Consider the following 23449-nt stretch of genomic DNA (forward strand, 5'->3'; position numbering starts at 1 on the left):
GGTTCTTGTATCTGCTCTGAATAAAATTTGGATCCGAATCCCGGTGTCGTACGTAGAGAGCCTACCCCCAAGTGTTCACGTCACCATTTAGACACAATTTTAGATATTTAATCCATGATGTTTGACACTTGCCGATATCCTTTTATAGGAAATGATTATTTGAAGGGAAAAAACATTTTGCGTTTTCCTCCTTCTATATTAACTATTCGCATTTACTTATGTAAACTAATAATTTTAAATTGGTTTTAATCTCTTCCTTTCCAGTTTAACCTTTCTTTCTTTCCAGTTAAACCTTTCTTCCCTTCCAGTTAAACCTTTCTTCCCTTCCAGTTTAACCTCTTTCTTCATTTCTAGTTTATGCTTTCTTTCCAGTTTAACCTTTCTCCGTTCCTGGTACAACTTTTTTTTTATATTCATGAGTTCAAGAAAGGATTTTTAAAATATATTTATTTAACGATTAAAGATGGAGAATTAAAGTTCTGTTTTCCATCCAGTAAGACCTGGAAACTGAAGGTTCAGTTTTCCTATCTCTGACCTGGAGCCTGTCTTCCTTATTCGACCAGGGAGAAGATTAAACCGAACCAGGAGGAATCCTAAAAAGCGAAATTGTTGATGGATTTGATTCGTTGAAAATGCTTGTTTTTTTGTTGCACATTTTTGATATTTTTTTTTTTAAAGAATCCTTTTACCCTCCCCTACAAAAACATAGATTATATGTCTTTGAAATTGTTTATAAAATTTACTATACATATATATATAAATTTGGCTTGTCTGTTTGTCTTTCTGTTTGTTTGTTTGAATCCAATAAACGTGACCACGTGACCACAAGGAAGGTTTATGAATGATAAAAATTTTAAAAAATGTGTCTTAAAGGTTTTTAATTTTGTAAAAAAAATTAAATTCTTGAAAATCCGCGAATTTTTTTTAAATCCGCAAAAAAAAATTCTTCTTTGTTTTAAAATGTAAACAAAAAGAATATATTCACAATTTAAATAGAAGAGCCTAGTATTTAGGAAGTTTTCTGTTTATTCAAATAAACTGTACCTGATGGGTTTACGTCGGCCGTAAAGGTTGATTTTGGAGAGAAATTTCCCAGCGGTTTTCCGGAGAAAATGTCGAATGCTGAATATCCAGAAGGATGGTTTAATCCGAGCTCGGAGAGAGCAAAACTAACCCGGATAGGAGTTCCAGAGGTCCATCGGTTCAAGAAACCGATAGCAACAGAATACTTGTTCTTTAAATTAATCAATGTATTAATAGTTTTTAGGTCAATTAAAAATTTGTAGAATTTATTTTTAGGGTTTTTTTTCATTGTCTAGTGTTAAATGAAAGATTTACTTCTTCAATTTTTAATTTATTGAAAAATTTATGAAATCGACCAATAAATTATTCGAACTAAAGTCAACATATCAGTTAATCATGTTTATTAGATGCAAGATTTAGCGCAAAGTATCCTAAGCTAGGAACTCTTGTATTGTGGATATCGAGATCAATTCTTGATATCTATCTTTTGTTAATATCCAGATTAATTTTATCTTTATTCGATACCCCGCATGGTAAATCGTACCCAACCAGGGGATGAAGGAGTAGAAGGGAGCTTTGATCAAGGGAGGAATAACTAAACGAATTGAGCATTGGTTTTCAAATTAAAAGTGTCCATAGTGGATATCGAGGTCAAGCAGGGGTCTTCAGTATCCAAAACAAAAGTTACCAGCTCAAATCAAATTATAAAGTGTAGGTTCAGCCCGGTGTATCGTTTATTTATGCTTTCTTCCTTTTAATAATAGAGCATGAAACCCGGGGAAATAGTGACAGTTGAACCTTACGTAATGTTATTTTTTAATCTACTCGCAAATTGCTGCCAAACATGAATACAAGTGACGGATTATCAACTAAAAACTTGCCATATTCATGGTCAAGCAATAATGCACATAAGTCCTGGCAAGCCTAGTGTATAACCTGATAGGAGGGAAGAATAGGTTTACTGTAAACATCTATATACCCCTGTCTCAGAATTCTTGATGCCTGACAAAACGTAGAAATCCTCAATTAGTATGGGCCTATTCTAGAAATTGTCTCGTGGGTTTCTACAGCATTCACGAGTTGAACGGCCGAACAGTGCAACCCCAATTTTGCAATACAGCTATTGTGAATTTTTAAGTGAAAAAACTAAAAACCGAACAAAAAACTATTGTTTTTTTAGTATTGACCTGTACTCCAAGAGGATCCTGATTTATCTTAATTGCGTCCCGGTTGAGCAATATCTCCGCAAACTCCGGTCTCATCTTTCTCAGATCATTGGACATGATAAGAGGAGCGGCCATGAGACACCACATCCCCATCTGAACCTGGGCCTGGTCCACAGATAGACCATAGTTCCCTATTATCAACTAAACAAGGAAAGATTTAGAAAATGAAATATTTTTGAGTTTTCTTTTTACTAACCATATCCGGATCATTCCAGTGCCCTGGGCCAGCAACTGAACCAAACTTATCCTATAAATCATTTCGTTATTTTTATGTTTTCTAAGAACCAAGAATCAAAGAGACTGTAGGCGTAATTTCAAAGTGACACTCCATGCTGAGATGGCAAATACCCTAAAAAGCTGTGTCTGGTCAAGTAGGAATTAGATATTCATGTTAGGTTTCGTTAAACTGTTTATTTTCATTTGCGGTTTCTCTGCATAAGTAACTTGCGCATTCCTTGATAATAAGAAGCAATGGAGAAATGGCCCGCATTAAAAATTTGCGAGTCAGTAAAACGACCGTATCTACCACTCAGATCAGATTAGATTCATGTTTCCATGGTACCGTTGTAAATCGGACATTGCCGTCTTTGCATGTAGGGTCACTTGACATTACTCTTACAGTCCTATCAAACAGATTTTAAACTCCCCTTATCATCTCCATAGAAATCAATGATAGAGAGAAGGGACGCCCAGGAATCCTCTATATCATCAAAGTTTCTCCAAAGGTTGCAGTGCTCCGATATAGCAGTATAGTTGGGGTTGTGTCCGATCTGATATGCGGGCCAGCTACAGGAGTAAACCATGGGACGTCCAGTTTTATTCAGATATCTACAAATATATTGTTTATATGGACGGAAAACCAATATTTTTCATTTTTGTCTATATCATAAACGTTTGGGGCTTAGTCTACAATAGCAATCGTTTTAAAAAGTCAAGACTTGGCAAATCTAAGATCACCATGAAAAAATGATTAACCTTATAAAATTTATTCTTGGTAAGCACGTATACATCTGTAGGACAGTACAGCCAAGATAACATCAGATAATCAGAGCCAAAAAAAACTTTATCATGGCTCTTCAAGCCTATTAATGATACTCTAACCTGCCGAACTCTGGGTATCCTGTTATCATAGTATCAGGGTCTGAGTAACATCCGTCCAGCTTTACATAATCAACCTGCCAGTCTAAACAGGATTCAGGTTCAGATTCCATCTTCTCCAACAAGTTTTATTTTCAATTTTATTTATTGAAAAATTATTCAGAACTTTAATTTTTCTGGAGAATCAATATGGTAGGCATTTCCTTTGAAATGTTAGTTATCGAAACAAAAATTTAAAATGGGACGTATTTATGTATAGTGTATTGGATGTAGTGATAACTTGGTTTGTTCTTTTAAAATTTTAAGGGTTTTGGACTTCTACATATTTTCTACATATTTTAAAATTATTTGTTTTAAACGTATGGGTTTCTCCACCATGCCAAATTTTAACCTTGAAAGAAGAGTTATGAAAAAAACTAAAATGAGTAGTTTTTGGTTCGTTTTTGTCTTATAATTTCTTTTATAATAAAATTTTTGCATAGTTTAATAAAATAAAAATTTTACAGAAAACAGTTTTGAATTGTTTGCACCGTCAGAGATTTTATCGTGCCTTTTAAAAGTAAAAAAAATTTTAAAGTTTTTATGAAACAAAACAAGCTAGTGCCAATCTTCACCAATTGAATTTCAATTAATCCAAACAACCATCAAAGATTTATTATTTTCTGAATTAAAAAAATATTATTTCAGCTGAATGATAAAAGTGTAGAAAACCTGCGAACGTATTTGCATCGGTTTCCATGTGTCCCAAAACTCCTGGATATCCTCCGCAGGTTAGATTCCCATAATCCTAGAATATCAAGGATAGACCTAGTTCAATTCACGCATTAAAACTATATATCTTATGAACACTTCATCTATATACCGATGAGCGAACATTTTCTTTTTTTTATCTCAAATGACCACAAGGAAGGTTTATGGAATTGGACCGTAAAAATATAGCAAATTTACAAAATCTGAAAATCGTACTGAAGGGACATGTAATTGACGTTTTGAGTGCATCTTGGTTCATGCCCCCTGCATCAGTTCATATTCCCCTTAATGTTTTACCAATTTAACACAAAGTTAGACATCAAAAGAAATGTTAGAACACTTTCTGATGTTTGTTATTGTACTTTGAATGGGAAAAATACATAAAAAATATCAATGTCTTGAATAAATAATAATTTGAAAGGAAGACGACATTCGAGAGGAAATTAATTTCTTCCTCTGTAAAGAAAAAAATCACTGATCAATGTTTAACTTTAACTAAGAGCTCACCTCATAAATTCCAAACTTTAATCCCAGTTTGTGAACATAATCGGACAGGTTGCGTATCCCGGACGGAAACCTTTGAGGGTCAGGTTGCAGTTTTCCATCCTTAGAAATCAGATTTTTTATAATCGTCGTCTTATATATTAATACAACGATATGATTTTAAATTTAATTTTAACCAAGCTTTAAAATACATAGAACATGAAAACAATGAGTGCTTACTTCTAAACACATCATAAATGTAAATGATGCCGCGTGGATCTGAGGACGATCTGAACGTCGCGTCTATTAAATTCTTAAATTGTTTCTTGCTCCTAACCTTATCCCTGGTGTGGTCTAGCCAGCAGTCGTCAATGATAATGTACTGGTACCCAACCTCCTTGTAACCTCCAACCTCCAACATGTCCGCCATCTCGCGGAATAATCTTTCACTGAAACATATTTGTCATAATTGATAAATTGTGATATTCTTGGCCAAGATAACGTGTCCTTGACAGCAAGCACTTAATCACAACTAGACCTTGTCATCAGGTTACTTGGTCTGAGGTTTTTTGTTTATTTTCACCTTTTTTCTAAATCCCATCAATAAGTCACAATCCTACCATGTATTTATAATTCTAACACCTATTAACCACCATGACCCTATCATTTTGACATCAGTTTTAAAGTCAATTGTCAAAAAATCCTACCCACTCTAAAGTAATGGATTTAAAAATTAGATAAGTTACCTGATACAGTCTTCAGGATAAGTTGTACAGTCAGTGTTACAACGGAACCTCTCCCATGACATCCAACCCATCGGAGGTGTTCGGACCAAACCATTCTCCAGGCTTGAACTTAAACCAAGGATGGTTGAGAGGAATAAGATCCAGAGCATTTTTTACTCTGTACTAGATATCCTAAAATAGGTGGACTGAACTCTACTCCAGGGTTGGATTGTTGACTGAACTCAGATAAGAGAAACCCGATAACAATCCTTCTTCTTTCTCGGATCAGATCAGCTGTTACNGGGCTAAAATCAAAACCAATCTTAACATACAGTAAGATGAATTTAGGTCTGATGTTATGGATGTAGGGATAATGAGATAGTTGCAGGGGATAATGAAATAGTTAAAGGCCTGATGAGATGATTGTAGGGGATAATAAGATGGATAGTGAGATGGTTGAATAAATAATTAGAAATATAGTGAGATAGTATGAAGAAATGATTAAAGGGTTGAAAAGAGTTATACAGAATATATACAGTTTTTACAGAAATATTAAAACCTGCCTCTTTGAATAAGTCTCCTTCAATACTGAAAAATATTTACTGACTATGTACTATTCATAGAAAGATACATTACAACATAAACTTCTTATCTTTTCCTATAAATTGTTTAAAAAGGCTAGAAAATAAAATTGTTATTTTAAAACTAATTCTTGCAATTCTTTGAAGTCATTAAGATAAGAGATAATGGCTTTTGAATTGATAAGAAGCTGGAAATATTGTAGGTTTAGTTAACTAACATTTTTATAGTATTCTAGCTCAAGGGCCCGGCGTTGCCCGTGGAAAAAAATGTTATTTTTTTTGTTTTTAGCCTATAACACCCCCCGGCCATCCATGAGTGTCCGCAAAAAATTTCAGTCCAATCGGTCCAGCCGTTTGGCCGGCTATACGCAACATATGAACGTCTTGTTTTATTATATAGATATTTGAAGTTGTTGCTAAGCAAAAATTTTGATTAGACACTTATTGAATCACTAACTAAGTAAAATGGGTCTGTTTACACTGCACAATTGCTGTGTCCCATACTCATTGAACTATTAAAATTCGTAACTTGAGTCTAAAATCCTATTCCGTAGTTTTCTGGTTTTCACTGTAGATTTGAAAATATCAAGAGTTTAATAGTCTTTTATTTTACTATCTATTGCAATAAAGAAAACTGCACAAAGGAGAGTGAGAACAAACTTAAAAGTTGTTATTTATTTAATTTTAACAAATTACAAATAAAAGCAAAACTAACACAAAAAGCAAACATTTTAGAAGCAAAAAAAAAATGATAAAATATGGTCTGTGTCGTAGGAGCAGAACTGTTGAATATAATAAAACCATGATTATGGTTTCCGTCCTAGGACCAGGACTGTTGAATATAATAAAACCATGATTATGGTTTCCGTCCTAGGACCAGGACTGTTAATATAATAAAACCATGATTATGGTTTCCGTCCTAGGACCAGGACTGTTAAATATGATAAAACCATGATTATGGTTTCCGTCCTAGGAGCAGGACTGTTGAATATAATAATAAAACCATGATTATGGTTTCCGTCCTAAGATCAGGACTGTTAAATATAATAAAACCATGATTATGGTTTCCGTCCTAGGACCAGGACTGTTGAATATAATAAAACCATGATTATGATTTCCGTCCTAAGACCAGGACTGTTGAATGTTGAAAAACTGCTTCTGTTTCCAGACTAGGGAAACATTCCAGAAATCTTGACTTCAAAGCCTCTGATACTCTAGACCAGTTTTTAAACATTATTTAAAAAATTGTAGAATTATTAATGTTTATTAAACCATTTTTGAGCGTTTCCGAGGTTCTTTGGCCATCCCGATAATTAATATTTAAAACATTTGCTAAATGCTAATATTGTTAAATAGAGACGTAGGCATTAAACTCATCAATATTTGAATGTGCGATAAAAAATGCCACTCTCGAATGACGACTCTTTTCCAAATTATTCAAGCATTATTATCTTTTTTAGATGTGATTTTATCTATGTTTGTACTTGGTCAATAAAAATACATTTAGATAGAAACCAACATCGGTATATGTCTTTATATTGTTTTTTAAGTCTAATATTTTTAGGAATTAGTTAAGAGTTTAGGAGGGAAGGAATATCGCCATGTAACATGAGTCTGAGCAGGATAAAGGATTAAAACTGTTCCTGAGCGCATTAGCCTCGTCCTTGTTCTTGAAGATCTGGTAAGCGGACGTGGTCAACATATTCTCAAACTTACAACAAATAGATATTAAACATTAATAGATTATTAAAATGTTTGGACTGAAAACAATTGTCAAACTTAGGTTTCATCGATACCTAGGTATAGGGTATGAGCAAAACTTTGAAAATGGAGTTTAATTATATGAAAAGAAATTTGCGATTGCAAACTTTTAAAAAAAACTAATCTAATTTCAATGGTTATGTATTCGTCAATTTTTTTTTGTACCTGAATCTGAGCTGGCATTTTACGCTCTCCAGTCAACCCTGTGAAAGGATTTCTATAAATGAAGAGGAAAAAGGGGGGTTTAATAGAGGACGTACGGGGGGAGCCCACCGAGTGAAACGAAGTGAAATTTTTGATTTTCTGTGTGAAAAACTAACTTTTTTACTTCAAATTCGTCAAGTGTTATAATCTTTTTTATTGCTATAATTTTAATCTTTTTCATTGCTTAATTTCAATCTTTTTTATTGCTTAATTTTAATCTTTTTTCATTGCTTAATTTCAATCTTTTTTATTGCTTAATTTTAATCTTTTTCATTGCTTAATTTCAATCTTTTTTATTGCTTAATTTTAATCTTTTTTCATTGCTTAATTTCAATCTTTTTCATTGCTTAATTTCAATCTTTTTTATTGCTTAATTTTAATCTTTTTTCATTGCTTAATTTCAATATTTTTTCATTGCTTGATTTTTAATCTTTTTCATTGATTAATTTCAATCTTTTTCATTGCTTAATTTCAATCTTTTTTATTGCTGAATTTTAATCTTTTTTCATTGCTTAATTTCAATATTTTTTCATTGCTTGATTTTTAATCTTTTTCATTGATTAATTTCAATCTTTTTCATTGCTTGATTTCAATCTTTTTTATTGCTTAATTTTAATCTTTTTTCATTGCTTAATTTCAATATTTTTTCATTGCTTAATTTCAATATTTTTTCATTGCTTAATTTTTAATCTTTTTCATTGATTAATTTCATATCATTGAACTGTCATCAACACAGCATTTAAAATGAACAATAATATCTGGAAACAAAAATAATCTAATATAATACATTTATGTAAAAAAAATAAAATAAACTAGTTTAAGATTTGCAAAATGAAACAGGGCAGGTATTGTTAAGTAATTGAATAAATGAAATACAGTGATAACCAGAAAACTCTGGAATAGGAAGTTGACTTTTAGACTTCAGTTAATAGTTCACACTGCTGAAATTGGACCATCAGCTTTCAAGTCAAAACACCTAAAATTTTTCTTTGGAATATATTAATATACAGTCTACTGAATTATAATCTCAATTTTCAGGAAATGCCAACTAGGGAATCCGTTTTTTCGATATTGTAGAAATCAAGTGCATTTTCGGGTCTAAAAACAAATGTATCTTTATGGGGGGCGTGCGCCCCTTCGCCCCCCTCAGTTACGGCCCTGGGGGGAGGTTAATTGTATGATTAAATATGACAAGGTTAACCTGTTGTGATATAAGCAGTATCCGCGAATCCTGGAAGAGGATGAATATCTTTATATTCTTTCAAGCATAGTTCCACTGCAGGATCAAAGAACGGATATATGTCCTTAGAATATATGAGACTTTCAAATAGAACAAAATTATCAATATCATTTTTTGACAACAATGTTTCTAAATCATAACTAATTTCTCTATTCTAGTCTTATTTTTTAGATATTTCTAAACCTTGTGTTTCTGTATCCTACCCTGGTCTCTTTATTCTTAGAGGGTTTCTGTATCCTACCCTGGTTTCTGTTTCCTAACCTGGTTTCTGTTTCCTAACCTGGTTTCTGTATCCTACCTTGGTTTCTGTATCCTACCCTGGTTTCTGTATCCTAACCTGGTTCTGGTATCCTAACCTGGTTTTTGTATCCTAACCTTGGTTCTGTATCTATAACCTGGTATCTGTATCCTACCCTGGTTTCTGTATCCTAACCTGATTCTGGTATCCTAACCTGGTTTTTGTATCCTAACCTTGGTTCTGTATTTATAACCTGGTATCTGTACCTTTACCCCGATTCTGTAAGCTAACCTGGTTTCTGTATCCTGACCTTGGTTTATGTATCCTACCCTGGTTTCTGTATCCTTCCCTGGTTTCAGTAACCTATAATGTTTTCTGTATCCTATCCCTTTTCTGTATGAACCTGGTTTTTGTATCCTAACCTGGTTTTTTTGTATCCTAACCTTGGTTCTGTATCTACAAATTGGTATCTGTATCATACCCTGGTTCTGTAACATAACCTTGTTTCTGTTTCCATACCCTGGTTTCTGTATCCTGACCTTGTCTCTGTATTCTAACCTGGTCGATGTATCAATACCTTGTTCTATGTATCCTAAGCGGGTTCTATTATTCTAAACTAGTAAAAAACATCGTCATTTGTCCCTCTTTATCCTATCCTAACTAAATCCTAGCCTAGGGTCAGCATTTAATCCTGGATTTATTTTGCCTTCTTTTTTTTTACCTGGAGGAACTGCTCCTGAGCCGCCATGAACTTGTCTCTAGAGAATAAAACAATGAGAAAAATCAATTCGAACTTAGTTTCTCACTTCAAATCATTTACATTGGATATCTAACTAGAGACTTATCGGGTACCAAGAACGGACGGATTTATACCTGATTTCCTGGGATACACCCAGAGGGGCTTCCGCTCCAGCATCCTTATATCCTACAATAGCGAGAACGCCATTCTTCTTCAGAACCCTCTAAAAAGTAATCAAAGTTTACAATTTACAAAATCAGATTTTGTTTAACCAAGCTTTATGTTTTACTTGTACCTGGACCTCGGCGAAGAATTTATCATGGTTCAGCCAGTGAAGAGCCATGCAGCAGAATACAGCATCTACACTTCCATCCTCTACAGGGATAATTTCAGCAGATCCAACCTAGACATGGATAATTTCAGCAGATCCATCCTCTACAAGGATAATTTTAGCAGATCCAACCTAGACATGGATAATTTCAGCAGATTCATCCTCTACAAGAATAATTTTAGCAGATCCAACCTAGACATGGATAATTTCAGCAGATCCATTCTCTAGCAGGGATAATTTCTGTAGATCCATCCTCTAGCAGGGATAATTTCAGCAGATCCATCCTCTACAAGGAAAATTTCAGCAGATCCAACCTAGACAGGGATAATTTCAGCAGATCCATCCTCTACAAGGATAATTTAGCAGATCCAACCTAGACATGGATGAGTTCAGCAGATTCATCCTCTACAAGGATAATACTTTCAGCTGATCCAACCAACCTAGACAGGGATACTTGCAGCAGATCTAACTTAGACAGGAATAATTTAAGCAGATTTAACCAAGACAAGGATACTTTCAGCAGATCCAACCTAGACAGGGATACTTTCAGCAAATCTTACTTAGAAACTGGGATGATGGAAATAAATCTGTTTGAACCCACCTGGAACCTAATGTTTGAAGGATGTGAACTAAGATTTGCTTGTTCGATTTGTCCAGGGCTTATATCCGTCCCAAGAACTGAATCAAACTCAGCAGTCAGTGGAACACTGCTCTGAAAAATAATGAAACAATAATTATCGTTTTCTGCTAAACAACTCTGATTTTGAAATTACTAACATAATTCTAAAAGTACCTTTTTTTAACACTGGAAAGGTTTCATTAAATATACAGAGTTGAACTTTAGGACGAACTTTAAACTAGGGTTTGGTTCGGTTTTAAATAATAGATTGATTAATAATACAAAACTATTACAAAGCTCAAGTTTTGCGCGTTTTTGCGCAATTTTTTTTGCGTAATTTGCGAAAACCGGAATTATTGAGCAAAACGTAAATTTTTACGCAAAACATGATGTTTTTCAGCAAATTGACTAAAATTGATAGTTTCAGCACAGAATCAAACAACAGAAGGTTTATTTAAAAATTACATACAAACAAAATTATGATTATGATACTCTGAATTGGTTACTTTTAGCTACAAAATCTTCAAACTGAAGGACAAATAATGATAAAATAGAAATTAGAAAATTAAAAACTGATGCAAAGTTTTTTTTAATCTTTGTATGCGCAGGGGCATTCTTTTGCATCTCAAAGTTGACTACTTCTTGTCAAATGGATATGATTGAAATATCAAAGGTCTATTCCCACTGAGACATAGACAACCCTGAGTCATCAAATTTCTATACAGCCTAAATTTTGAAGTGTCGCAAAAATGCTACGCGTATTTTTCTTGCTTAAGTTTAAAAAGAGTAGTTGACAAAATACTGCTCGTGTGAGAGTGTTCACATCTTGATTTCCTATGTGCCAAGCCAACGCCCATCATATACATTAAGTTGCAAAGGAGAGTTTTAGGCAAGTAATCAGTTCACTTTTAAACATTGCAGTTTTATGCCAATAACCTTTTAATGAGAATTTGATCCGCAAAATAGCGCAAAACAGAATAACGCAAGTGCGGAATAGCGCGAAATGAATTTTCGCGCAAAAATGTAGCGCATTGTGCAACGAAAGAAAAATTTACGCTTTCGTTGACAAAAATTGCGCAAAAAATTTGCTAATGGATACCCTACCCCTAATACAGGTACAATGTACATTGTATACATAGCATTAATTCAACTGTACCTGTCCTGACCCGCAAGCTACGTCAACAACAAAAGTTGGATCTCCGAGGCAAGATCTAGGAAAACATAAATCTTTTTTCCAATTTATATATGTGTATTTTCTTTTCTGTTTGTATGTATCGAAAACAAAAAATTAAAAATGGGTGAACTTATCAGGTCTTTTTTCGGGAATTTACATGACCCCAGGGAAGGTTTTGCACGGCCCAAATTAAGAAAAAAGGATGATTCAAAAATCGGAATCCACCAATGAAAACAGGAAATTCTTTGAGAAATTCTTTGATTTTTATTGTTTTTGATTTACGAAGTAAACATGGTTGCAGGTGAAGTCAATATTTAATCGTTGTAATTATTTTATCAAAAAATACCTAGTTATTTAGAAATATTTTTTATTACCTTTTTTCCATTAGGTACTTCTTGACTGTTGTTATAACAGCAGTGGGTAGAGTAGGTCGAGCAGAGATGTATAATTTCACATGATCATCAGACTCAAAATATCTTTTATCCTCGCTCATTTTTAATCCGCTCAGACAATCTAGAATGCAAATTATATCAATTTTATTATTGACTACTATTTTACAGGGAACTTCATGGAATTTTACTTTACTAAGGTTTCAAGACCAATTTTGCTTACAAAACATCCAGAGCGCAACTCAGGAAAAATTAAGAATCTTTTTTTTTAAAGCATTATAAATAATACAAGTTATTTTATTTGGAAACGTAATGAAATTTAAACTGAATTTAAAATACGCCGAACTTATATTTCTTTATTTTCAAAGGTGCAATTTAGCTCATTATCGTTTTTTTTAGCTCATAAGTGCAAGCTAGATTGAATCGTATGAGTCGACAAATTGTTATGCTTCCAGGTTTGGAATATTGTTAAATCAAGCCACAACAATGACATTCAATACATATAAATATTGGAGTTTGAGATGAAAAAATCATAAAGAGATGGAATGAAATAAATTCAAAAAGATGAGTTCGTCAAAGTCCCAATAAAACTACATAAATGAATCAGTTTTGCTTTTTCTTAAAGCTTTAGACAAACCCCTTAAAATCTTGTTTTAAGGCAGGAAACTTAATTTCACGATTTTGACACCCATTGCGGGAGTTAGGCAGAAATTTATCATCTTAATCCAGCGTAGGTTACAGAAAAGTTAATACAGGGTGTCCCACGAAACATGACAATAGGAAGACGACTTGAAAGTCGTCTTTGGTATTGGAATTTATTTGTGACATTTATTCTTCTATCTACTTTAACATGTATGATTCTTGAAACAATTATCACATAATTCTCCTAGCCCTGGCATTTCCAAAAAGGGGTCTGCGTTTTTTGTGCTTTCAATATTACAGGAGATATACAGAATTTGGTTCAAATTTCAATTTTGTTAAATAAAAGCAAAATTGTCGAAATCTGAACGAAATTCTTCATATCTCGGGCAATATTGAAAGCACAAAAAAGGCAGACCACATTTTGGAAATGGCAGGACAAGGGAAATTTTGTGATTATTATCTCTAGAAATTTATTTCTAAAATTAGGTTGACAAAATAAACGCAGCAAATTATATCAAAAATCAAGACGACATTCAAGTCGTCCTGCATACTGTCATGTTTCGTGGGACACCCTGTAGTTCCAATGAACAGTGTATGAAGCATACTAAGGAATTTTATTAAATAAACAGATATGAGAATAACTAGTTTCTCTGCACTGTTCACATTGTAAATGTGGTAACGTATGTGGTGTGTCAAAAATTCAAATTTAAATAAGAAATTTTTTACTAATTCTTGTTAATTAGAAAGTAACAATCCAAAAGTTAATGTTAATCAAAAAAATATATTTATTTCTTTGGATCATTGAAAACTTTTCCTTTGTAGAATGTTCGGTGAAGAGCGCAAATTAAATAATTTATTTTATGCTTAAAATGTCTCTTCCTCTCGCATACAGTGATACCCAGAAAACTCTGAAAAAGGAAGACGACGTTACAGCAAACTTAAGTATATTTAAGATGTTGTTACAAAGCAAATAGTTTTTCAAGACACTTATTAAATCACTTACACAGCACAATTGCAGGGGTCCATATAATTTCATTTCAACTCCCAAATGGGATCGGGGTATACGGGCATTAAAGTACACTTTATGTGTCCTTGTGAACTTTGACAAGTTTTTGTGTACGTGTACTACACTTCAGAAATGTGTACTGCATTTGGGGTGCTAAAAGATGTAAATATTAATATTTAATATAAGAGAAAAATTATGATATACAGAAAAATAAACACTCCCTTGTAGTAACCATTCTGCAGTATGGAATTTTTTCTACAACTTGACATTATGCTTCCAATTGTTTACAATAATAATTCATGGTTTATTTATGCCCCTAATATCAATCAATCAACATTTAGGATTAATCAGATGGAATTATATGGACCCCTAAATTTGTGTTTCCCATGCTTGAAGGAACTGGAAAGGAAAAATGAAAGGGGGGTATAGGCTGAAAGCTAATCATTTGATCGCGACCCATGAAATTTATATCTGATGTTTCTGTCTCGAGAAAGTGATATAAAACTGTCAAAATACGAAAATTCATATATATACAATTTTGTATCAAGGGCGAACGAGAGCATTTGTGTAGGGGGGGGGCATTGCGAAAAAAAAATTTTGTGCCCCCCCCCCCTTAAAAACCTCTTTTTTGAAAAAATATTGTACCCTTTTTTACTATCACGTGACAAGTATACTGCAATCTCATTGGTGGGGGTTTTTGTGACGTAATAAATAAAAATAATAAAACAATAATTGAAGAAAATCTAAGTAACAATTATAGGTTTCTCTGGGATATCTGTTTTCAGATTGGTTGCATATTTGCTGAATATGATCTGTTTATACCTATAACTATCTCTATATGAAATTGTTTATATATGAATTTTCGTTTACATTTGATCAGATATAACTTTCATGGGTCGCGATCAAGAGCTAAAGTGATTAGCTACCAACCGATACCCCCTTTAATTTTTCCTTTACAGTCCCTTTGAGCCTAAAATTTATCTTACTATTTCAGAGTTTTCGGGTTATCACTGTATGGACATAATGTTTTGCTATGATTTGAATCACCGAAATTATTTTGTTTAATTCAAATACATAGTTCAGTCTTTAAGAACCAATAAGCGATGTCCCTGAAGAATTGAAAAATAAAGTTTGCTTTGAATGATGACGACATTTAAAATAGTTTGCTGTGAATTGCTAAAAATCTACAATAATAATCGGCAAACAAAAGATATTGTATTGCTACTTATGATCAAAGATAATACTCATTGTAATTTAAGAATGTAGCTTTTTGAATAAGGTTTCGTTTTAGTTCATACTTATTATGTTGCAACGTGTACACCAATTAAAGATGATTGTCGGCTTCTTTCTTTTCCCTGAAAACATTTTGTGACATCTTTTGCAGCTGACCATATCTCAATGGTTGCAGCAACAAATTGCAGCCTGACAAATTATAAAAAAACAGATCTAATGATACCTTATATCGGTTTTCACTGCAGTCTCTTAAACTTGGAGGTACAGGTTTGTTCTAAAAAAATAAATGGATATACAGAGCGTCCCATATCATATAAGATTATCAACAATTGTTAACGCCAAAATACGCACATAATACGCGAAAAATCTAGCATTTTCTGCCAACAAAATTTTCTATTAGCCTTGTTAAATTTTTAAAATGATTCATTCTTCTTAAATTTTCTGATTTGTCCTCCAAATCGTAATTTAGACCCATTGACGCGGTCTAATTTGATGTGGGACACCCTGTATATTATACAGGGGAATTGTAAAGGTTACCAACTGAAGAGGAAGTTGGGATTGGAATGGAAATCAACAGTAGAGAAATTTGGGATGGAAGAATTGGGACTAGGAATCAATGAGTGTTAGGATGATAATAAGAGTTGTTATATTAGTAGTTAGAGTAATTAGGAAGATTAAGAAACAGCAATTAAGTGGATAAAAAGTAATATTGGGATGAAGACGACATTTTTGAAGGAGTGTACGGATTATTGTTAAGAACAAAATAGAGAGAAAAGAATATAAAAATAACATCTTTAGAATCATTCATTAATCCACTTCAGGTTTACCCAACAATTGATTTTTCTCATATTCATGGTTTCCTGCGTGGCAACTGTAAATTGATTATTTTATTGGCAAATTATTAAAAAGACCATGAGAAAATTTATTTGCAGTCTCACCCTGTAGAAAAGAACGGATAAAGATTGAGGATTGTCTGCAGGTAAAAAACAATCTTAAGAAACAGTTTTCTTTACATGGATCCAATAATATAGAACATGGAGAACATGACCTTAATTACAACATTTACAAACATTAGACAGGGACAGTTCATGAAAAAATATTCAGTCATAAGAAATATTGGAGAAAGGGTAATGGATGAGACGGTTTCATGTGTAGTTTTAGTTGAACAATATCTCATTTTAAAAATTCTACTTTCTGGACTGCTTGACTAAACATGTTTTATAATTTAACTTTGGTATTTCTAATCCCTATATAGTTGCAACCTAATGTCGCAGAACTATGAATTATGCTATGTCGAATAATCTCAGATTAAAATATGAAAGGTTACACCATTAGATTGCAAAGATATAGGCATGAGAAAATTTAAGCTTGTGACTAATTTAATAATTACTAGGCTTTTCTTCGCACTCATCTTCTGTTTCAATTGTGATCATGTTTTCTTTGTATACATTGTAAAACAAAACAAAAAACAAAAAAGTTAGCGGATTTTATAAAAAAAAATCGTGGATTTTAAAAATCGAATTTTGTTAGAGGCAAATTTTGGAAATTCGATCATCCATGAACCTTCACTGGGGTCACGCGAGGTCCTACAAAAAATTTGGGCCCGATCGTTTCAACCGTTTGACGTTTATTGGATGCAAACAAACAGACAGACAAGTGAAATATATATAGATGGCGGTGATTTCAATTCAGACGTTTTCTATCACTCCACAAATATTTCCACATCAGGAATTCACAATAAAACTCTTTATTGACAAAGTTTCAATTCAAAGCATCTAAAATTCTTGAACATGCCTTCTGGATAAATTTAAATTTATCTTAACATTAGAATTTGGCGATGAGCAAGGAAGCTGTCTGATAAATGTTTAAAACTGCAGTTTTCAATTAAGATAAGGAAATGAAGTCTATATGGATTCTATTCTGGACCTGTCAGCGTCACAATCTTGAAATTCTATTCTTTTAAATTGAAGAACTTAAACAAAAAAAATGTAAAAATCAGAATTGGTTAAAAGTGTTCTCTATCTGTAGAAATTCAAAGTAGGAAATATATTTCGATGTTTTTCTACATCATCATCAGTCCTATAGGACAGAATTGATGTTTTTCTACATCATCATCAGTCCTATAGGACAGAATCGATGTTTTTCTACATCATCATAGTTTCTATAGGACAGAATCGATGTTTTTTCTACATCATCATCAGTCCGATAGGATAGAATTGATGTTTTTCTACATCATCATCAGTCCTATGGGACAGAATTGATGTTTTTCTACATCATCATCAGTCCTATAGGACAGAATCGATGTTTTTCTACATCATCATAATTTCTATAGGACAGAATCGATGTTTTTTCTACATCATCATCAGTCCGATAGGATAGAATTGATGTTTTTCTACATCATCATCAGTCCTATAGGACAGAATTGATGTTTTTCTACATCATCATCAGTACAATAGGACAGAATAGACCAATAAAATATAAAGTGATGAATAGGCAATTATAACAAAATTTATTAATTTTAAGAAAAACGTAATTTTGAGAAAAGAAATTTAACAAATTATTGGTCAACCTTAAGAATGAGGGAGTGGATACAAAACGCCCAAAAACAAAATGTCCAATAACAAAACACCCTAAATTACAGATCACCCAAAAACAAAACGTCCAATGTTACAAATCGTCCAAAAACAAAACACCCAAATAAAAAAAAACACCCAAGATAACAAAAAGCCCAAATTTACAAAATGTCCAGAGTTACAAAATGTCCAGAGTTACAAAATGTCCAAGGTTATAAAATATCCAAAGTTACAACTTTTTGATTCTTTTGTACTATTTTTGTGTTCATTTGACCTGGTCTATAACATTATTGACAAGGTCTTGAACATTGATGCAACTTTTCACAGATGTCTGTTTCTATGTGGGTTAAAAATCCTTACTTACTAACAAACTAACTACTAAGTTACAAAATGTCCAGAGATAAAAAATGTCCAAAGTTTCAAAATGTCCAAAGTTACAAAATGTCCAAAATTACAAAATTTCCAAATGTCCAAAAATGACAATGTCTTACATTGTCTAAAAATGTCTTGTATTGATTAATAAATGTAGTGTATAACATTTTGTATCTTAGTATCTTAGTAACTTGCATACTAAGTATCTAGTATCTTAGTATTTTAGTAAGCAGGTATTTTCAATCTGTTCTGATTAAAAATAATTAAAAACTAGTTTTTAAGTTGTAATTAAATATTTTATTGCGTTGACATTTTTAGAAAATTTTGAACATTTTGTAATTTTGGACATTTGGGCATTTTGTAATTTTGGACATTTTGTAACTTTGGACATTTTGTAATTTTGGACGTTTTGTAACTTTGGACATTTTGTTATTTGGACATTTTGTTATTTGGGCTTTAAAATTATTTTTGAGAAAAGAAAAAAAATGATTGGTGAACCTTAATAATGAGAAGCTAGTGTTGAACTGCCAAAAAAACTAGATATTGAAAAGGGAGGGGATGTAGGTATGAAACATGAATGGTTGACCGACAAATCTGATGTTGAAGGGTGGGGTGAGGGGGAGATTGAGAATATTAAAGATTTTAAAAAGAATTGCAATTAGCAAAAATAACGAAAAGACTAGATCAATAAAAACAATATAAATGTAGAAAAACAGAACTTGACGGGATTGTTTCCCTCTTTGAATTCCAGATAATATCATGATAGCACAATTTTTTGAGATCAGGAATTCACATAGATTCAGCCTGCTTATAAACACTATCATCAAACGCCTTGGGCTTAGATTTTACCGCTCTTACTCACTTATGCTTAGCTTAGCTTTAGCTCTTTACATGTACATCACTAGAAAGCACTTGTTGTTAGCTTTGGCTTTTGAGAAGTAATCGGCAAAATTCTCATCGATTTTTGCTTGAGACCTTTAAACAGAGTGGGAACACAACAGAGTCTCTTGCTAATGGTAGATGTCAAAGTCTAGTTGCAGTCAACAAGAATGGGTTCACACCCTTTGCTAATGGTAGATGTCAAAGTCTACTACAGTCAACGAGAATACATTGCTACTTTTGCTGAATCAATATGTATTTATTAGTTCAATGAATGCATTTCTGAAAATGTTTTGATTATTTAAGTGCTGACTAATTATCTACTTATAAATTCACAATGAATGTATATTTAGTTGAGATTTCAATATGTATACTTTGTTTCAACAAATACGATCAAACAAAATTATCAAACATTATATTTTCAATTAGCTCATAATAAATTTTCTTTTGTGTTTTATTTTAAGCTGAACCATCATACATTATTATTTTGTATTTTGTGTTTAAAAATAAATACTATAACTATATAACTATTTACCGTTCAAAGATGTTCCTGAAATATGGTATTAAAGATACTTTCAGTGTAATTTCAAGGGACTCTCCATGCAAATATGACAATGTCCGATTCACAACTGTACCCTTTAAACCTTTATCTGATCAACAATGTTAATCTATTGTCGTTTTTCTAAGTTGAAAAGTGTTTATTTTTGACAATTCCTAAACAAATGCGTAAGTTACTTTTGTAGAGAAACATAATTAAAAATAATTAGTTTTCCAAATTATAAAAATTAATGCCTATTTCATACAATTTATCAGACAAAGCTTTCAAGGGTACTATATGGATCGGGCATTGCCATCTATGCATGGAAGGTCAGTTGAAATTACGCTTACAGTCCCTTTAAGAGTATTTTTAAATATGAGACCAATCCCTTTAATGTGAAGGATTTAGTCCTGCCTGTAGTAAACATTAATAAATAGGACTGAAGGGATATCCAGGATATGAAATAGGACTGAAGGGATATCCAGGATATGAAATAGGACTAAAGGGATATCCAGGAAATGAAATAGGACTGAAGGGATATCCAGGATATGAAATAGGACTATATATATATATAGATTTATCAAGTCTCCAACTTCCTGGTTTCTGTATTCAATGCATGCAACGAATATATGGTTAGTATTAACTGATACTCAGGGTCTTAGTTTAAGGTATATATACTATATATATAAAGAATAAAATCAATTTAAGTTATTTTTCTACGGGTGGTCCGTCCTACTGCTGATGGGGATCCTTTTGAGGTCCAATTTAAATCATTTAAAGTTTTTTTTGAGGTGATCTGAGATGTTTAACATGTAGCAAAATCCGATTTCCCATAGCATTGTGCAAAATTGTTTATCTGAACAAAGATATTATCCAAAACGATTTTAACAATCGTTTTGGTGGATGTATATGTTCAGAATAAAAATGTCAAAAAATGTAATAAAGCAAACCTGAAAACGATGCCAGTTCCTACGTCCCACATCATAGTGGATTGATAAACGGGCTCGCATATAATATATATATATTCATGATGTTTTGGTCTGTTTTTGTTAAGGTTTCTTTGTTTTTTTTGTTTAGCTTAGAAAAAGACTTAAAATTCAAACGAAGTAAAACAAAAGAGAAAATTATGTAAAAATTGCGCAATAAATGCATGCAACTCTGCGCATAAAAACTGAGTTCTTGCCATAAAAATCCATGCATCTTGCAACCCGGTGTCGTAGATCATTGATATTTCAAACTGTGAATTCGTAAAGCTTAAATAATCTTAGTTTGAAATATAGGGATCAGAAAGTGTGTGGCAAAAACTTAGTTCCATAGCAATGTATGAAAGAAAATTCGACTGAACGAAGGAAAATGAAAAACTGAATAGCAAAAAAAAATCTGCGAAAATTTTTTATACAAATCTGCAACAATAGGCGGCAAGATGTGATTTTTTATTAATACTGTTTAAAATGTTATAACTTAAATAAAGAATTTGTATACAATCAATACATTTTTGATGATTTGTGCAGATTGACATAATAAACATTTTTCGCCGATTTTAATAAATGTTAAAAAAGAGTGTCTTCTCTTATTTAACGAAAACATAATTTAGCATTTTATTTACTACATTTCAATTTTGTTTAATAGATTTAGACTAGTTTTGGGTCTTAAAATTCTAAAGAAAATTATTGGAATTTCTAAATTTTAGAAAAACAGATAACCATGAGAAACCATTAGAAACTTGGCAACTTTGCTGAAAAGGGAATTTTTAAATTTAAGGTTTAAATTAATTCTTTTCCCTTTTTAAAAAAACACTTAATAACAGCTGAGAAAAGAAGCATGAGAAAGCAAGAGGGGGGATAGGAGTTGGAAGGAGTTATTCACTTATATAACTTCTTTTATAACTTTATTTCTGTTAGCACTAGTTTTTAAATCTTCTCAATATTGCGTTGGAGAGCCTATTATTTTTAGCTTTAGCAGTTTTAAAATTAAAGTAAAGGTTATGCTGAACGTTAGACAAAATGAACCGGTTTAATACAGGTATTTAAACTTAACCTAAGGTCTGCACAAATCTCGGTCTTCACAATTGTGTACAGTTTATTTCTGTTTTACTTGTTCGTGAAATTTGATAGTTTTGTTTATCGAAACCTGTGCGGATATTTCCTGAGTTGAAATAAGTGAGTTTTACTGATTGAATGTGAGGTGTAATAGGACGGAGCGTATCCACGGGAGGAATAGGAGAACAGCTGATTTATTCTCCGAACCTTTCAGTCCGTGAAAACCTTGGAGCCTACCGCACGCTAACAAATAGAACTCAATTGTGCAGTGATTCATTCTCATAAATCCTGAGTTTACCAGATTTCAACCAAACCCACCCGTACCTTTAGATTACTGCAGGGTGAGTATTTGTATTTGCTATAAATGTTAAAAAACACGCGAATATATTCTATAGTTTTATGGAAGCTATACAGGAGTTATCGTAAATTGAATATTTGTTTTGTGCAACAATGCAGTTTTGCTCTGTAGTGAAATGTGAAATTTGTAAGTCTCTTTGTGAAGAGATGGGATGGGATGGGTTCGTTTCAAAAGAGAAACGGATTGAAAATTATCTGTTTTTGCAAACGACAAACTTAAATCGGGCGATAGGCTTANATCGTTGAACGAAACTCCCGAGTTTCCTTTTTGGGATCCTAACATTTGTGTAGATTTTGATTTAAGAGATTCGAAAAAAATAAAGATTATAAACAAACTGAAAAAAAATATTTCATTACAAAAATATTGATTTTCACAAAACTGCCTACCCCCATTCGTGATACCCGGGTTTTAAAACTGGTTTTCATAACGATACCCTGTCTTAAGTTTTGGGCTCAGGTGGTTATACGGGAGTACAGTAATTCTACATTTTGTTTAAAAGTGAACGCTTTAAATGACTCATTGTCTAGTGTTCATTCTGTATTTTAAACGCTTATAGAATTAATTCCTTAGTTGGACTAGTTGGACTAGTCGGAATAGAAAAAATCAGAATATGAAAACAACAGAATGGGGAGTAAAGAGGGTAAAATGGGATACTGATGAAAAATTGTAGCCCTAGACATGTAATTTCCGAAACTTTAAAGCACTTGTTTTAAGCTGTAATTAGTTAAATTTAAACAACTTTTGCATGAAAGCTTTCAACTTTTGGACCACTGCATGAGGAACATACACGAAATATGGAACTTAAACGGGAAAAAAACATACATGAAATAAGGAACATACACAAAATATGGAAAAAACAGAAAATAGGGAACATACACAAAATATGGAATATACAAAATATAGACCACAAATAAAATATGGAACAAACAGTAAATAGGGAACACATACACAATATGGAACAAAAAGAAAATATTGAACATACACAAAATATGGAACAAAAAGAAAATATGGAACATACACAAAATATGGAACAAAAAGAAAATATGGAACATACACAAAATATGGAACAAAATATTGAACTAAAAGAAAATATTGAACAAAAACAAAATATGGAAAATAAAAAATTTGGTACATTTACGGAATAGAAAAGAAATTATCAGGGCATAAAGATTGAATATGGAATATGTACGGAATATTTCGTCTATTTGGTGAACCTGATCAAGAACTG

The 23449-nt window shown here is 32.4% G+C and overlaps 3 protein-coding genes across 7 annotated transcripts in view; 1 reads left to right on the forward strand and 2 right to left on the reverse strand.

Moving 5' to 3' along the window:
• Nucleotides 1–420: 420 nt before the first annotated feature.
• On the reverse strand, nucleotides 421–5945 carry LOC111696100 (alpha-N-acetylgalactosaminidase). Its single transcript, XM_023465638.1, has 12 exons — nucleotides 5869–5945; nucleotides 5327–5497; nucleotides 4918–5029; nucleotides 4605–4703; nucleotides 4059–4134; nucleotides 3351–3432; nucleotides 2897–3077; nucleotides 2446–2496; nucleotides 2211–2390; nucleotides 1960–2025; nucleotides 1045–1234; nucleotides 421–593 (listed from the first exon to the last, which is right to left on the reverse strand). Exons 2-12 carry the CDS (start codon nucleotides 5473–5475, stop codon nucleotides 472–474), a joined length of 1308 nt encoding a protein of 435 aa, XP_023321406.1. The 5' UTR covers nucleotides 5476–5497; nucleotides 5869–5945; the 3' UTR covers nucleotides 421–471.
• A 556-nt stretch (nucleotides 5946–6501) lies between these two features.
• On the reverse strand, nucleotides 6502–15730 carry LOC111696101 (putative methyltransferase DDB_G0268948). Of its 4 annotated transcripts, XM_023465639.1 has the most exons (12): nucleotides 14227–14274; nucleotides 14038–14131; nucleotides 12567–12705; nucleotides 12175–12229; nucleotides 11001–11111; nucleotides 10364–10471; nucleotides 10203–10291; nucleotides 10051–10087; nucleotides 9053–9155; nucleotides 7813–7850; nucleotides 7530–7597; nucleotides 6502–7100 (listed from the first exon to the last, which is right to left on the reverse strand). In XM_023465639.1, exons 1-12 carry the CDS (start codon nucleotides 14257–14259, stop codon nucleotides 6995–6997), a joined length of 981 nt encoding a protein of 326 aa, XP_023321407.1. In that variant the 5' UTR covers nucleotides 14260–14274; the 3' UTR covers nucleotides 6502–6994. The 4 variants fall into 4 exon arrangements, with proteins under 4 accessions (XP_023321407.1, XP_023321408.1, XP_023321410.1 ...); XM_023465640.1 differs by lacking the exons at nucleotides 14038–14131; nucleotides 14227–14274 and adding an exon at nucleotides 15528–15609 and having other exon boundaries at nucleotides 6504–7100; XM_023465642.1 differs by lacking the exons at nucleotides 14038–14131; nucleotides 14227–14274 and adding an exon at nucleotides 15686–15730 and having other exon boundaries at nucleotides 6510–7100.
• The window catches only part of LOC111696099 (choline transporter-like protein 4), a 48346-nt gene continuing 36715 nt past the window's right edge, over nucleotides 11819–23449 (forward strand). Inside the window, exon 1 of one of the 2 annotated variants that reach the window (XM_023465637.1) lies at nucleotides 11819–11907. The gene's annotated coding sequence lies outside the window, so the exon portion shown is untranslated. Of the gene's footprint in view, nucleotides 11908–21887; nucleotides 22205–23449 lie in introns of those variants that run through there. The other variant, XM_023465635.1, reaches the window with a different exon arrangement.

The sequence above is a fragment of the Eurytemora carolleeae genome, unplaced genomic scaffold (assembly GCF_000591075.1).
Source record: "Eurytemora carolleeae unplaced genomic scaffold, Eaff_2.0 scaffold113, whole genome shotgun sequence".
Classification (NCBI taxonomy): domain Eukaryota; kingdom Metazoa; phylum Arthropoda; class Copepoda; order Calanoida; family Temoridae; genus Eurytemora; species Eurytemora carolleeae.

What these genes read in the sequence shown, in the direction of transcription:
- LOC111696100 (XM_023465638.1), bottom strand. Translation starts at nt 5,475, where the DNA reads ATGCTCTGGATCTTATTCCTCTCAACCATCCTTGGTTTAAGTTCAAGC. An exon ending in TATCCTGAAGACTGTATCAG is followed by an intron (nt 5,030 to 5,326) that starts GTAACTTATCTA and finishes AATATGTTTCAG; the next exon opens with TGAAAGATTATTCCGCGAGA. An exon ending in TAAAGTTTGGAATTTATGAG is followed by an intron (nt 4,135 to 4,604) that starts GTGAGCTCTTAG and finishes TTGATATTCTAG; the next exon opens with GATTATGGGAATCTAACCTG.
- LOC111696101 (XM_023465639.1), bottom strand. Translation starts at nt 14,259, where the DNA reads ATGAAATTATATGGACCCCTGCAATTGTGCTGT. An exon ending in GGTGTATCCCAGGAAATCAG is followed by an intron (nt 10,088 to 10,202) that starts GTATAAATCCGT and finishes TTTATTCTCTAG; the next exon opens with AGACAAGTTCATGGCGGCTC. An exon ending in TACTGCTTATATCACAACAG is followed by an intron (nt 7,851 to 9,052) that starts GTTAACCTTGTC and finishes ATCCTTTCACAG; the next exon opens with GGTTGACTGGAGAGCGTAAA.